Source organism: Tenrec ecaudatus, chromosome 14 (assembly GCF_050624435.1).
Source record: "Tenrec ecaudatus isolate mTenEca1 chromosome 14, mTenEca1.hap1, whole genome shotgun sequence".
In the NCBI taxonomy this organism is placed as follows: Eukaryota; Metazoa; Chordata; class Mammalia; order Afrosoricida; family Tenrecidae; genus Tenrec; species Tenrec ecaudatus.
Genome location: NC_134543.1, coordinates 55,683,655 through 55,699,849, shown reverse-complemented (window position 1 = coordinate 55,699,849; position 16,195 = coordinate 55,683,655). Strand labels below are relative to the sequence as shown.

The 16,195-nt window shown below is 41.3% G+C and overlaps 1 protein-coding gene and 1 pseudogene across 2 annotated transcripts in view; one reads left to right on the top strand and one right to left on the bottom strand.

Moving 5' to 3' along the window:
* Positions 1–14,226, bottom strand: part of NEMF (nuclear export mediator factor) — a 65,998-nt gene extending 51,772 nt beyond the window's left edge. The window contains exons 1-5 of one of the 2 annotated variants that reach the window (XM_075531170.1): positions 14,094–14,226; positions 13,335–13,403; positions 13,090–13,192; positions 3,238–3,363; positions 1,337–1,485 (exon numbers count right to left, since the gene is read on the bottom strand). In XM_075531170.1, coding sequence (XP_075387285.1) covers positions 1,337–1,485; positions 3,238–3,363; positions 13,090–13,192; positions 13,335–13,403; positions 14,094–14,152 — 506 coding nt within the window. In that variant the 5' untranslated portion in view covers positions 14,153–14,226. Of the gene's footprint in view, positions 1–1,336; positions 1,486–3,237; positions 3,364–13,089; positions 13,193–13,300; positions 13,404–14,093 lie in introns of those variants that run through there. The other variant, XM_075531171.1, reaches the window with a different exon arrangement.
* On the top strand, positions 12,424–12,738 carry LOC142426079 (LYR motif-containing protein 4 pseudogene; annotated as a pseudogene).
* Positions 14,227–16,195: the final 1,969 nt, after the last annotated feature.

Sequence of the window (16,195 nt, the reverse complement as noted above, 5' to 3'; positions counted from 1 at the left end):
AGGAGGCATGTCTGGTTTGTGGCAAACAGCCTTGGGAGCTGAAGGAGGTCACATGTAGGCCTTCATGCTGTTTCCTGACTGCCCAAGCAGATGACCTCAGAAGCCTCTATTTTGATTGGACTTTCTATAGAGGAATTCCAAGGAGACTTGGAATCTAAGATAACTTAGGAGCTAAGTCAACTGAGAACATTTGTCAGTAGCCTTCACTTGTCAGAGGCACGTTCACAGATGTTCTATGTGAAATAAATGTATGCATGTATGAACTGGAACCCGAGTAGCAATACATTTTGAGTCTCCAAGGGATTCTGAGAGACAAAACTTTAAGAACTACTGCTATATGTTAGTCAACAAACTCTTCCAAACAGTTATACAGCTACAAACATCACCTATTCTAACCTTACTCCCTTTTCTTAGAATTTTTAGCTTCCTTGAGCTTTGTCCAAAATATCAACCCATCTTCCCAAAGAATTCTAACGTCCATAGGAAATCCCATATTAACTCTTCTCACTTATCCAGGACATCAAAATTAATGTCGGAAGTAACTCAAATACAGTTTTTAACACTAGATTTATGGGACAAGTCGTTTTGACGCATTTTGGTTTCCTCAACAAAAATTACAGAATCCATTTACATTTACTTCCTACCATTTATGCTGTTATCCATTTATCAAGACAAACATATATCCAAATTAATTTCTTCTAAGACTTCTAATCTGTGAGGTTTACCTATCTCTACAGATTTTTTTAATATGGATCGATTTGACACAAACATATATTGAGTATTAATCCCAGTGAAAGGGTTTCATTCATGAAACCATTACTTCAGTAATAAATATAAATGTAGTCCAAAAATTCTTAGAAAGCAAAGACAAAAAATGTAGTGGAGACTGTCATGCTGACCTACCCAGGTGACCCTTACGATACCTTGAAACTAGTATCTCAAATGTTGTATACAAGTATCACATAGTTTCATTTATAAGTTAGTAGTGTATAAGTATTTTTTAAAAGAAAAAGCACTGTCATTCACATGTCAATTTGATGTTTGTCCAGAGATAGGAATATAACGTCCGTAAATCTAGTGGTAAAAGGCATGCATTTGCTGATCACATTTACGGTTTGTTTTTTTTTCCACATTTAAGGTTTAATTGCTTCCATACATTTATATAATTCAAGCATTCTGAATTACATTATTCATATAAAAAAACTATCCTTTTTGGACAGTACTATTCTGATATGACTTATTTTACCTTTTAATACAATATAAAATCAAATTATAAAACAATATAATATAAAATAAAATTCAATACAATATAAAATCAAATTATAAAATTCCTTACCTTTCCAAGGTAAGCAAAGGCTCGGCAGCTCTAGCATGATCAATTGGGTAGTGTTCTCGAACAGCAAACTTAACATCATCTGCCTCATCAGTTCTAAACCTTAGGATATTTAAAATTAGGTACTCATAATCTGTAAGAACAATGTTCCCCTGTAATAAAATGAAACATAACTTCAAGTAGCAAAACAAAAAGAGCATGTGAGTCACATCTCAACAGCATGCTATTTGGCCAGTCTGTTTTTATCTTCCCACTGTAAAATAAGGTACATTCTAGAGCCCCAACATTTGAAACATAATGAAGGAATCTTGAGAATATTAAACCTATTGTCTGGTGGTTTGTAGCAGTCACTAATAGAACTATGACAATTAAACAAATGTGGATGGAAATCAATAGCTAATTATCAAACTAAGTTATAAAACTGCAACAACAAAAAAAAAAACTGCAAAAAGTACAACTAACACCTGACTGACCATCAGCTGCGTTTTTGGTTACATTTGTATGAGGCAAGTCTATATGTACTGTGGCTCATTAGGAGAAACTGCTCCTAAACACATTATTGTAGGCCCATTAAAAGCCAAAGACAGTGAAGAAATTTTTAAAACAGCTATGTTAAAAAGTCAGATTACCTTCAATGTTAACAAAATGACTAGAAAACTATACATAAACTGTTCCTGGTTAAAACAATCCTGACAACTCTTACCTACCCTCATGTTATGTAGATTTTCCCTCACTTGTAAATTGGCTGGATCTGCACTTGCAACAAATTATTCACAATGACCTTATTTATTGCACATGCGGGTTTTAAATCATCAAAAAGATTAACAGGCCTGTGCTTTAACCACAATACAACCAGGACTTCCTTGAAATGTAACCAAAACCAAACCATGGCCATCAAGTTGGGTCCTACCCATAGTGACCCTATAGGACAGAGTAGAACTGCTTCATAGGGATTTGAACACTAAATCTTTATGGGAACAGATAACCTTTTCTCCCATGAAACAGCTAGTGGGCTTGAGATGCCAGCCTTGAGCTCAGCAGCTGAAAGTCTAATCCATAATGCCACTAGAGGGCCTTTCAAAATGTTAAGTATGAGCTAATTTCTTCAACTTTCATAGCTTTATCTTCTAGATTCATAATGCTATTCTAAATGATTATACCCCAAGTTCTGACAGATAAAGTGAGGGTTGCTATTAGAAGATTATACACCTACTTCTCACTTAGTGATTATCTCCATATCCAACATCAGCATTTACAACTTTGAAAAAATTCTATGTCTGATGGCCCAGGCCCCATAAAGGGTGAGGCTGCCTTCCACGAAACTCCCTGAACAATATCCTGAAGACTGTGGTGATGACTGGGCCACACATGGGACAGCAGCCAACTAGTCATGGAACACCTTTTCCTATTCATCCACACCTTGTCAGCCAACAAAGGACTTGGGATAACAGTGAGATGTGAGGTCACAGTTGAGCAGGGGGAGGTTATGTGAGGGCCTAAAGGTGCTGGGGAGGTTGTACGCAATGGGCCGGTAAGTCAGCCAGTGAAGGGAGGCATGCAGGGCTGCAGAGCCAGGGTACATGGAGGACTAGCACAGCCGCCACCCAGGGCTAGTAAAGACTCTGCAGTGCTGAGAAAGGGGTGGTCTACCCAACACCTGTGATTAGAAGCGGGGAGAGAGGGATAGGAGAACTAAAAACAAGACACAGCCCCCAACTCTTGCATTCTACTGATTTCACTAATGACCTAGTCTTCGGAATCTAAGCCTGATGTTGAAGTGAGAAGTGGGTATATTTTACTTGTGTGGAACTGATTATGTCAACAGACCTTGAAAAAGAATAATTCCCACCATGTCTACTCCACTATTACATGAACAATTCTTCCCCTCCCCAAATTTTACTTACCCTGTCATAAAGCTCAATGATTAAGTGATAAGCGGCTTTATCACTTCCAAATTGAAAATCTACAATTCTATCCACACCAAGCTGTTTGGCACTAACTAATCGCCGACTCTTCAAATGTTTTCGGCACTAACAAGAAAGAGAAGAAAAAAGTAATCTACATAGTAAAACAGAATTCTTTATTAGCTGGTTGTCTAAATATAAGTTCCTTCGATTCATTACCATCAATAGTATTTTAATAGTAAACAATACAATTGCAAAGTAAGTTCTTTTAGATGATAATCAGAAGAGACATTTGACTTCAGACAACTGACAACCATGAAAGTCTCATTCAATTTTATTTTTGTTTATAGCAAACTTTGCGTTATTGTTTTATAACAGTGCTCATTGTTTTATAACAGTGCTCATTCCAGGCCCAATGACCTCAATCAGACCTTTTTTTAAGTCTCTTTCTGTACTACTTTATAATTTAACTGTTCATTTCTTATATTATATATCTATCTGTTTATAATTTAATTGTTCATTTTTAATTATCTGTATATAATTTAACAGTTCATATCTTGTGTTATATATCTATATGACATATATATCTGATAATTATATATATATAAATTATCAGCAATCTGGTTTTATCTCTCTAGAGAACCCTGTCTAATACATTTTGGTACCAGGAGTGGTTCTAGAGAAATAAAATCATAAATATGGGCATCTTAACTTGGCTCTCCAGCCTGACTAGTCTTATCACTAGGGAAGCTGGTTGGCTGGTCCTTCTTACAATGGAAAGTGTGATTAAGGAGAGGAATGAGCTCAGAGCCTCAAAAGCACGCCTCTGGTGCAGACTAACAGATTTGAAAACTTCCATCTGTGCTACAAAGGCGAGCCTTCTCTCCTCTAGTAAAAGAGCTGACATTGCTGAGAACCAGGTCCAGAGTCTCATTATACGAGTGGCTGAATTACAACGGCAGCTGAATTGCAGATTAGAGCAGTGAGGGCATTGATTGGGAAAATTTGGGACCCTGAAACATGGGATAGGAACATATGGGCTGATGATCCAGAAGAGGAGGATATTGAGCCCTTAGAAACAATTGACTCACCCAGTCAATAGGATTCACTCCTCCCAGCTGAAAGTATTAGTTCACAATCCACACCTGAGCAGATTAGCCAAACTATTCAAGTTGATATGACAGGTGGGGCTGCATCAGTAGCATTGCCTGAGGGAGATGCCTTACAAGATATTGCTGAGAGCACCCAGGAAACACCCTCACCACCCATTATTTCTACTAGACCTGTCACTAAAATTAAGTCTCAGAAAGCTCCTAAAGGTGAGGTTGAGATGATTACCCAAGAAGCACGCTATACTCATAAAGATCTGCTCAAGTTTTCAAATACGTACACGCAGAAGCCTGGGGAATATCCCTGGGAATGGTTACTAAGGGTGTGGGATACTGGTGCACGAAATATAAATATTAGACCGGTCTGCGTTTCTGGATATGGGATCCCTAAACACAGACTCTTCTTTCAGTGTCTCTGTCAGAGAGGCTAAGAGAGGATCTAAGTCTTTATTTGGTTGGTTCAATGAAGCACGGACTGCCAGATGGCCTAGATTGGACCAACTTGAAGTACCTGACCTACCTTGGTACACTGTAGAGGAAGACATCCAAAAGCTTAGAGAAATTGGTATGTTGGAATGGATCTATCAGGATATTCCCATAGAACCAAAAAGGGGGTGTCCTGAGGACATACCCTTCACCACAGCCATAAGGAACAAGTTGTGAAGTGGGCCCCAGCATCTCTTAAGACTCCTGTAATTGCTATTGTATGTGCACCAGGATTAACAGTGGGCACTTCCCCAAGCAAACATTTGCCCACAATGGGGCTGATTGGTCCCCGTGATGGTAGAGGGCAGGTGTCAGCACTGAATCAACAAAAGACAGGGTGGGCGTGGTTATAATAGACAACAAGGTTTCAGTAGTAATCAAAGCAACCTGTCTCATGTGGAATTATGGCATTGGCTACTTAGCCATGGTGTCCCTAGGAATGAAATAGATGGGAAACCTACTAAATATTTACGTGATCTATACAGGCGAAAGAATGGTAGATCAGGTGAACAGCAGAAGACAGTCACAATCGCTCAATGAATTCCCAGACCTGAACCAGTTTACAGACCCACAGTCCCTTGAATGAGGGGGAGGCCGGGTCCCTTTGAAGGACGACCCTACTACATCACTGAAGGTCTATACTGTTAGTCTGTCTTCTAGCCTTCCCCAAAGGGACCTGCGGCCTTTCACAAGAGTGACTGATCATTGGGGAATGGAAATAATCAAACTCTTCAGGGATTACTAGACACTGGCTCAGAACTGACACTAATTCCAGGAGTCCCAAAATGTTTCGAAGGCCCACCAGTCAGAGTAAGGGATTATGGAGGTCAAGTTATCAATGGAGTTTTAGCTCAGGTACGCCTCACTGTGGGCCCAGTGGGCCCCCAGACCCATCCTGTGGTTATTTTCCCAGTTCCAGAATGCATCATTGGAATAGACATACTTAGTAACTGGCAGAACCCCCATATTGGATCCCTGAAATGTGGAATAAGGGCTATCATGGTAGGAAAGGCCAAGTGGACACCATTAGAACTGCCATTACCTAGGAAAATAATAAACCAAAAGCAGTACCGCATTCCTGGAGGGATTGCAGAGATCAGTGCCATCATCAAAGACTTGAAAGATGCAGGGGTGGTGATTACTACTACATCCCCATTTAACTCACCTATTTGGCCTGTAAAGAAGACAGATGGATCCTGGAGAATGACAGTGGATTATCATAAACTTAACCAGGTGGTGACTCCAATTGCAGCTGCCGTTCCAGATGTGATTACATTGTTTGAGCAAAGTAATACTTCTCCTGGTACTTGGTATGCAGCTATTGATTTGGCTAATGCCTTCTTCTCAATACCAGTCTCAAAGGACAACCAGAAGCAGCTTGCCTTCACCTGGCAGGGGCAACAATATCCTTTCACAACTCCCCCCAGGGGTACATCAACTCTTCTGCCCTGTGCCATATTTCAGTCCAAAGGGACCTTGAGCACCTGTCTATTCCACAAAATGTCACACTGGTCCATTATATTGATGACATTATGCTAATTGGACCCACTAAGGATGTATCAAAGACTCTAGATTCATTGGTACAATATCTGCATACAAGAGGTTGGGAAATTAACCCAAGGAAGCTTCAGGTACCCTCCACATCAGTAAAATTTCTAGGGGTCCAGTGGTGTGGGGCATGTTAACATATTCCTTCCTACTAAAATGAAAGATAAACTATTGCATTTAGCACCCCCCAACGACTAAAGAAGAGGCTCAATGCCTAGTGGGCCACTTCGGATTTTGGAGGCAACATCTCTCACTCCGGTGTTCTACTTCGACCTATTTATCAAGTGACACGAAAAGCCTCCAATTTTGAGTGGGGCCCAGAACAAGAAAAGGCTCTTCAACAGGTTCAGTTTTTATAATCTATCTATCTGTATATAATTTAACAGTTCATATCTTGTGTTATATGTCTTTATAAATATATATATAAATATCAGCAATCTGGTTTTAGCTCTCTAGAGAACCCTGTCTAATACACGTTCTATGCTAATCTTCTAAGTATCACAAATTTCCTTTCATGCACTTCACTCATGTTCAAAATTAACCTGCCATTTCAAATATAAACGCTAGCCCATAAGCTTATAAAAAAACAAATCCACTGCCAGATTCCAACTCATAGCAATGCTATCTACAGTTTTCAAGACTTATTACGAAATCTGTACAGAAGCAGCTAGCCTTGTCTTTCATTTGTGGCCCAGTTGGTTGGCTTTAACTACTGTCCCTGGGGTTAGCAATCTAACCCTTACCCAATAAGAAGGTTGCGGTAATCTATACCGTAATCACTTGTTACTGCCACAACTTTATTAGTACAGCCTGATACTGTCATCAAGCTTTTCATCAACTTATTTAATACTTGAATGTAATAACGTTCAGTTTTTAAGTACCAATCCTCTTCTAGTTTCCCATAAGATTCTTGATATTATTAGTAAGTAAATTAAAAACGCATTGCCATCAACTCTATTCTGACTCAGAGACTCTACAGGACAAGGTAGAACTGCCTCTGCAGTTTCTGAAACTGTAACTAGTTACAATAGTAGAAAGCCTCTTCATTCTCCCAAGAAGCAGCTGGTGGTTTCAAAGCACTGACCTTATTAGCAGCCCAACTCAAAGCAACTACACCAGTGGTTCTCAATCTCCCTAATGCTGCGCGCGATCCTCATGTTGTGGTGACCTCCCCAACCATAAAATTATTTTCATTGCTACTTCATAACTGTCATTTTGCTACAGTAATGAAATCAGGCGACCCTGTGAAAGGGTTGTTCAATTCCCAAAGAGATCACAACCCCAGGTTGGGAACCACTGAACTACACCATCAGGGCTTTCTAATTAAATAAAAAATAGCACATCAAACCCAAATACAAGTTACTTGGTAAATATCTACTGTTTTAGATAAAATATGCCATTCTTGAATACAAATGTTTTAAGTATGCCAGTGACCAGAAATAAGACTACTCTGAAGCCCCTAAAAAACTTTATAATGGCTTCTAATTTTTTAATTGCAAAGGTCATTTAATCAAGAGTATTCTTTCCTTCAAAGCCAAAGTCAAGACTAAAATTTCACAACTGAGTTAATCTACCGTCATTTTAAAAAGTCACTCTCTCTGAAAATTAATGCCAACCCTTTCATAACAGGAAAGAGTTTACCTTACAGCTCGAACTGACTTTAAAACTCACTTATGTATTAAAGCAATATATAATTGCAAATTTCTAAGCTTAAATCTTCCTCCTTTGTTGCACCAACAGTTCTGGTTTAAGGGTGACTTACATTTATTTTAAGCCGTTCTCGTGGTGGTGAGTAAGCATTGGGTTGCTAACTACAAGGTCAGTGGTTCAAACCCACTAGCAGCTCAGAGGAAGAACGATGAGGCTGCCTGCTCCTGTAAAGCTGTAGTCTCTGAAGTCCTACATAAGGTCTCTAAGTTGGAATTAACTCCAAGGCAGTCAGGGTAGAGTTACACTGATTTTGATATAAACAATGACCATAGATGACAGCGCTACCGAAGATAGCACTGAAGATACAGGTCAGGGAGTGCAGCCAGTCTAAATGGCCCACCTGGGCAAACCAAGGGGGCAGAGCAACAGACCTGAGATGGGAACAAAATCCTGAAGTCCCTGAGGAATCCCCATTGTAGACTTCTGACTGTGGGCAGCACTTGGCACCTCACCTGAACTTGTTAGGAGATATTCACAAGGGGGCCACACTGAAAGTCTAAAGGTATAACAGAGGTGGTGGGGAGCACTAGACCACTCCATCCCTGACTGCAGGAAGAGCAATGGGGTCTTGTAGAAGGCGCGCCCCTCAGTCATGAACACTGAGAGCCAAATGGGTTGTACGTGCTGTTAGGTAAGGGGGTTCTGGGATATGCAACCCTGAAAGAAAGGGGGATTGGGCTGATGGATTATAACAGGTGGTGCTCGCTATTTAAGAAGATACTCATCTACTCTGCGTCAGGACAACAACTATTTGTATGAGCTCTCTTTTAGTGTCTATGTAACCTAGGCAGGAGACGAAATCCCAAGAATGATGAAAGCTGTATGAGTCCCTAATAAAACAATGTTTTTAAAATCCCAAGGAGACAGCAACAGGACTGATGGCTCCGGGAGGGACATGGACGAGGAGGCGGCAGGGGAGGGGAATGGTGAGCCAATAATGACAGGAACAGGAATAGCAAGGGATCTAAAATTTACGGTGAGAAGGGTGTAGTATTTCTGGTCATTTGATCAACTGCAATGCATCCAAGAGGAATTACTAAGTGAATGATGGGTAAACATGATAGTTTGGAAGGAGAACAGAGAACTGATCAAGAAAGTTAAAAAAAATTTTACAGTAAAAAATTATATTAAAAATTATAAATATGATATGTATATATGTAAATATATAAACACATATATAGGCATATTTATCCATGTGTATACACACACACACACAAATACAACAAGGAAGCGGATGGACTTTGAGCCTCAACTTAACCTTACCTTAGTACAAGAACAATTTGTTCTAATACTGTGGCAATGTATGATATTCACCTTCCTGACATGATAGCCTAAGACAAAGCAGGTGCATAAGCAAATGTGGTGAAGAAAGCTGATGGTGCCCAGCTATTAAAAGATATAGCATCTGGGGTCTTAAAGGCTTGAAGTTAAACAAGCAACCATCTAGCAGGGAAGCAAAAAAACCCACATGGGAGAAGCACACCAGCCGATGTGATCATCAGGTGTCAATAAGAACAGGTATCAGAAGTTCAAAAACAAGCAACCAAATTGACATGAAGGAGCACAGACAAAATGGAGACTCAAAACCCATCTGTAAGATAATCGAACAGTCCCTCACAGAAAGACCACAGACAAGGGATGATATAGCCAAGGTGCAGATAACACTGAACACATAACTATCCTCTAGTTTTTAAATATTTCTTCCCCTTACCCTTATGGTCTTAGTTGTACCTCATTAATCTTGTTAGACCTGCATATATTCATTTGTATAACTAAGATTGTTTGATGTATGAAATCAAGATAGATAAACCCTTCAGAAATAGCAACAAGAGTAATGATTCCCTGAAGGTAGGGGAAGAGAGTGGGGGGAGGAGGAACTGAAAGCAATGTGACTGCACAAGCCCACTCTGGGGGAACAAATAACTGAATTGTAAATGAATGGCTACATTAGATGGTATAAGATATGGCAAATAAATAACATAATAATAAGGGTTCCTGGGGGTAGGGTTGGGGAAGGAGGGGATAATGGGTTAGCTGATATCAAAGAGTTCAAGAAGAAAGAAAATGTTTTGAAACTGATGGTGGCAGCAATTGTACAATTATGCTGATCTAATTGAATTCTGGGTTGTTACAGCTGTAAGAGCTCCAAATAAAATGATTTTTAAAAAACAACAACAACGACCAACACTATCAGGGTATCTGAAAAATCACATCCTCCCCCCCCACCTAGTATTTTTATTCCAGAAAAACAAAGTTAAAATGAAGATAAATACACATTTGAAAGGAACAGAGGTTTATATAATGTAACTTGTGGGCACAGAGGAATAGTGAAAATGGAAAGATTATTTTCAGGACAAGAATAAATGCGCATATAGTACACATGTAAAGTTCAATTTGTTAATTTCCCTATCACCAGCTTAGTGAACAAAACTCTTTGCTCAGTACCTCAAAGCTTTGTTTGTATTCCCAAACTTGAGACCTAGAGAACAATTACTGTGATGTACCGCGTACTAGAAATGATGTACCGTATGGCAAAACAGATTTTAAGTTGCTGGGGGTAAGGTTCTTCTCTAATGTCTCACTCACTGCCATCAAGTCAATTCTGACTTATAGAGACCCTAGGGGACAAGGTAGAATTGCCCCTGTGGGTTTCTGAGACTAACTCTTGACAGGATAAAAAGCCTCATCTTTCTTCTGTGGAGCAGCTGGTCATTTCAAACTGCTGGTGAGGAAAAAGAAAATGAACACATGTCAAGCTCTAATTAAGGAACCCTGGTGGCACTATAGTTAAGCACTCAGCCGCTAACTGTCAAGATAATAATTAGAACCTACCAGCTGCTCTGTGGGAGAGAAGAGATCGTCAGCGGGCTGCAGCAGAGATCTACTGTCTTGGCACCCTATGGGGCAATTCTACTCTGTCCTGCAGGATTGCTGAGAGTCAGAATTGATCCAATGGCAACAGGGTGTTTGGTTTTTAGAGCCTTGATTATGTGTCAGGCATTGTTAGAGGTGCTTCCAAGGTTATTTTAATTAATCTTTACAAATAACTCCACAAGGGAACATTACTTGCATTTTGTATTTAAAGAAGCTAAACTGCACCAGGTTAAATAGTCTGCTCCCAGTTATACAATGTAGTGAGACATAATAGTTCAAAGGTACTCCTGTGTGACAAAAACCTGTTTCTAAATATCTCTTTAAGTCGAATTTATAAGTCAGAACAGGTGTATAAAGTTCTTATGTAGCCTTAGTTTACTGGATGCAAAGGAATCCTGGTGGCACCATGGTTAAGCACTTAGCTACTAATGAAAAGATCGAGGGTTCAAATCCATCATGTGGTAGTTTGCTCCCATAAAAGACTCAGTCTTGGAAACTCTAAGGGGCAGTTCTACTCTGGGATCTGTAAGGTCAATATGAGTCATAATTGACTTGATGACAGTAGATTTGGTGGTTGGGTAGTGCATGAAAAGAATCCGGAAACTTTTTCACCAATTTAAAAGCTCCATGTGCAGCAAGTGAAGGTGATTGTGATAAAGAATGTGTTGAGAGCAAGGGGGCTTTATCAGTTTAAAGGGAAGGCCAATTTGTATTATCATTAAAAGGCAAGTAGAGGTGAGAGGTTCATAAGTCTAACTGTCCCTGACTCTGAAGTTTCTTTTCCATACTACAAGCAATTTTACTCTTTCTATATGTCAGTGAGAGACTAGGTAACATTCCCACAGTGGTAATAGTAAATGCAACAGCAAAAAAGGAAGTCAAGAGAGAAAATCACTTGGTAATATATTAAGTCCTGGGGTCTTCCAACACAGTACACATTGGGTAGGGGTACACAGTTCATAGGAGCCTGGGTGGTCCAAGCAGCAACAGGCTGCTGAACTAAATGTTGGGCATTTAAACCCACCCCAGCATGAGTTGCTCACTTAAAAGATTACAGCCAAGAAAACCCCATGGAGCAGTTCTTCTCCATAATAGATTAACAGAATACAGAATACAGTTGGGCACAACTGGACCATGGGACTACAAGGTCCAGGGTGGCAAACAGAAGGAAGATTTGGAGTATAATAGAGAGTGAAAGAACAAGTCATTAATTGTCTACAGATCGTCCTCAAGTCTCATAACCAAAACAGACTGCTTTAAGATTTGGTTTGTTGGCGACGCAGGATGCTGGGGCACGGGGCTGGAGGCTCAGCCCCACCTGTGAGGCGGCACCTGGTTTCGTTTTGCCGTCGGTGCTTCTGGAATTTTTTCTTACTGTTTTTGCATCGTTGGAAACTTTGTGGGTTGGGTTAGGGACCTCAGTGGAAAGGGCCGATTTATTATTTTTTTAATTTCCAAAATGGCAGCCTCGAGCCGCACACAAGTGTTAGATCTTTACTGGGCCGTGCTGAGAGAGAGCAAGCATTTCAGCACCTACAATTACAGAACATATGCTACCAGAAGGATAAGAGATGCCTTCAGAGAAAATAAAAATGCAAAAGATGCTGTAGAAATTCAAACCTTGGTGAATAAGGCCAAAAGAGACCTGGGAATAATTCGACAGGTTCCTATCAGCCAACTGTCTTCCACGGACAAGCTAATCATTGAGAACCAAGAAGAACCCTGGACCTACGGAGCCCAGGCCAGCCCCCTGGCAGCCAACCACACCAAGTAACCACCTTCCACAAAGATTGCTGCTACAGGGGTTTCTCCAAATGAACACATAAATCGAAAATGAGCACCTCAAAGTATCTCAATGCTTCCATGGAATGTTTCCAATCCCTACAGAAAAATAATAATGTATTTACACAGATACTGACAATAAAATGCAATAATGAAAACTTCTTTTAAAAAATGAAGTATCGCAAACTTCCTCACAATGGAAATCCCTGGCAAATCAGGGACTGCCTGTATTTTTTTAATCGTTTATCCACCAAACACCCTCTTGATTTTTATCTTTCAGTGATAACAACAAAGGAAAACCAAACAGTTAAAATGTCAGCTTAAAGTATAACTTAAAATTTACCTTCATAGCAAAACTGGATGGCATCATATTCTTAGGCCATTCAAACTCTGTTGTGTGAATTCGTATGCCAGATTCAAGTAAAAGTGTAGCTTTAAAGTCTGGTCTGTAGAAGAAAAAAAATCAAACATTTTCTTTAGGACACTTGTCAAAGTTAAATTAGTGAAACGAACTAAAAGTACATGAGAATATCAATGATGTCATAACTAATTACCAAAGATAAAGCAAGTCGATGAAAATGTTCTTACTTTTGAAGACGAATAAGGTATGTCTTGTTATCCACATCGTAAACATTGTGTACTCTCATTCCTAGCAAGCTACACAAAGAAAGCAAACAGGTTAAAAAAAAACACTAAGTGTTTGAAACATAAAACTTCAACTTAATTAACGGCCGCAGGTGAACGCGGAAGTCTGCTAAAGCTCCAAGCAGAGTTAAAAACCATCAGGCAAACCCCTCCCGCCCCCTCCATCAGCTCTAGGTATGTTATACGATGCAGTGAATCTTTGGAAATGACCTAATATTTTTGCCTCGATAGCAGTTGGCATAGTAACTACAGTAAAACACACTCCAATTAATTTTTTGTTTTAAAGAAACGAGTCCTTGCGGGAATGTAATGGGCAAGGTCACTAGACGGAATAATAGAAAGCAGCCTTCCAACAGTGCGTAGGGCCGGTTAGGAAACCTTCAGCGCACACGGCCAACTCGGTTCACGGAGCATTTGCTGCCGGAAGTCTCCCGGGAGGTGGTCAAGCCGGGGAGAGCCTCGCGCGGACCGGACGGGGGGCCTGGCAAGACGAGTGACCAGAGGGCATCGGGGAGCGGACCCACGGCGGCCGGAGGCCACGGGAAGGGCGCCACGCGCTCACCCACCCAGGCCCGCAGCCATGTCCACAGGGCAGCACTGAGGGGGCAGGGGAAACCTCGGGCGGGTCGTGTTTTCACCGGGGAGCCCCGGGCTGTGCCCTCTGAACGTCTCTCACGAGCCTGGCAACGCGTCACGTTGTACCTGGCGTTCAACTCTGCAAGAACCGCGCGGAGGTCAATGGTGCTAAAGCGGGTCTTCATGGCGAGCGCTGAGGGCCGCCACCACAGCAGCTTCCTCTGCTGACGGCTGGACGCGACGCCGCCGGGCTGCGCAGGCGCACTTGCCTGGGCACTACGGCCGCTCACGAGGCCCACGATTCCTTAAAGCGAAAGGCGTCCACCTTCCGAAGGATCTTGGCTGACTATGTCGCCAGCTGTGGATTGGATTTTTATTATACGGAAACGATTCGAAATAGATCCCCCTCCTCTGACGTCCACATTCCTTCTTTGAACGCTCACAGATTGGTCGAGTACCCGTACCTCCTTGGACAGCGCGTGGAGGGGGGATTTTCCGAGGGGAACTGCAGTGGTCCCCTCGTAGGAGAATTACGGCGCAATGACTTAGACGGGTACAATGTTAAACTATCCCGAAACGCAGCCGTTTCACTTGTCCGCTGTGTTCAGGATTCCCGCTCTCCAAAAGAGGGTTGTACGATTCCACTTCAGCCCTGGTCTTGTTTCCAACGTAGTAGTTGCTACACAATATTGTCCTTAATTAAAAATTACAGTATTATTCCCCACCGCGCGTTCACGGTGTTCTTGGCAAACGCAGCCGTGTAAGCAGGTCAGTAACGTCCCCGTGCGCGTGTGCGTGGAGCGAACGCAAAAGAGACGGGGTCTCGCTATGTTGCCCAGGCTGGAGTACAGTGACTATTCACAGGCGCGATCCCACTACTGATCAGCACGGGAGTTTTGACCTGCTCCGTTTCCGACCTGGGCCGGTTCACCCCTCCTTAGGCAACCTGGTGGCCCCCCGCTCCCGGGAGGTCACCATATTGATGCCGAACTTAGTGCGGACACCCGATCGGCATAGCGCACTGCAGCCCAGAACTCCTGGACTCAAGCGATCCTCCAGCCTCAGCCTCCCGAGTAGCTGGGACTACAGGCGCGCGCCACCACGCCCGGCGGGGAGCTGCGGCTCCCAGTGCACTCTTGAGCCTTCAGACCGCGCGGAACGCCCGAGATACTTCCCTGCAGAAGGCAAAGTCAAGGACAAACGAGGTTGCTGTGTCAGAAGGAACCTGGAAGTGCAGATGTGAACAGTTCACTGTCAAACACTAGCAGAATAGTTCAACAACGATAGAGACTCTTTGAAGGACTTAAGACTGGGAGACAGGCCTAAGTGAACATAAATAATACAATATTTCTAGTTTGCCTCCTAAACCTACTCTTTCCAAAAGAATGCCTAAATGTTTTGCCTAAAATCAGCAGTGTAAAGTTTCCACGTTGAGAGAGACAATACTCGGATGGCCCTTAATTAAAAGCAAACAAAAATTAAGTACTATATCGCAAAATTTCAGTCTTGTCTTGGGGCCTGTAAAGAACTGGATATCCATTTCCATTGGACATGGAGCAGTAAGCTCAATTCTTACTCACACTTTGCTTCTCTGCTTTGTCAAGGAAATGAATTTCAGAAGGAAAGGGAGGAACATGCTTAAGGAAGATGGGCAGACTAACATAAATCTTAAGCATATAAGAACTTAATAATTTACCACTGAATTCTATATATTTTAATTTTTTAATAAATTTTCTCTATTTTGACAAAATTCAGAGCCCAGGGATATTTATTTAATCATAGAAAAAATGAGTACTGGGAATGAGCCGAATTATCTTTTGATTTTCACATAAAACCTGAACATGCTTATCTCCAACCTACGTGCGTAGGTGCTATTGACATTTGTCCAAAGCAAATAATCAGAAGAGACCATCAAAGAGTTAATTGTGAGTGCCTATAGTCGTGATTCTCAAACTTTATAGTGTGTATTCAATTTCTGTAAAGCTAATTAGAAGCAATTTCCTGATAACCACCCTCAGTGATTCCGATTATCTCATCCACTTTGACTCAAGGTAATTGCATTTCACAGATAGCCAAGGTGAAAGGGGCCATTGGCCCACACTTGAAAATTACTGATTTCTAGAAGATGAAGTAGCGATTAAAACACAACACATTCATATGAAACAAGTTATAATTCATCTCATTTACCACTCAATGCAGGCTTTTAAAAGTTTTAAACTGGGTTGCAG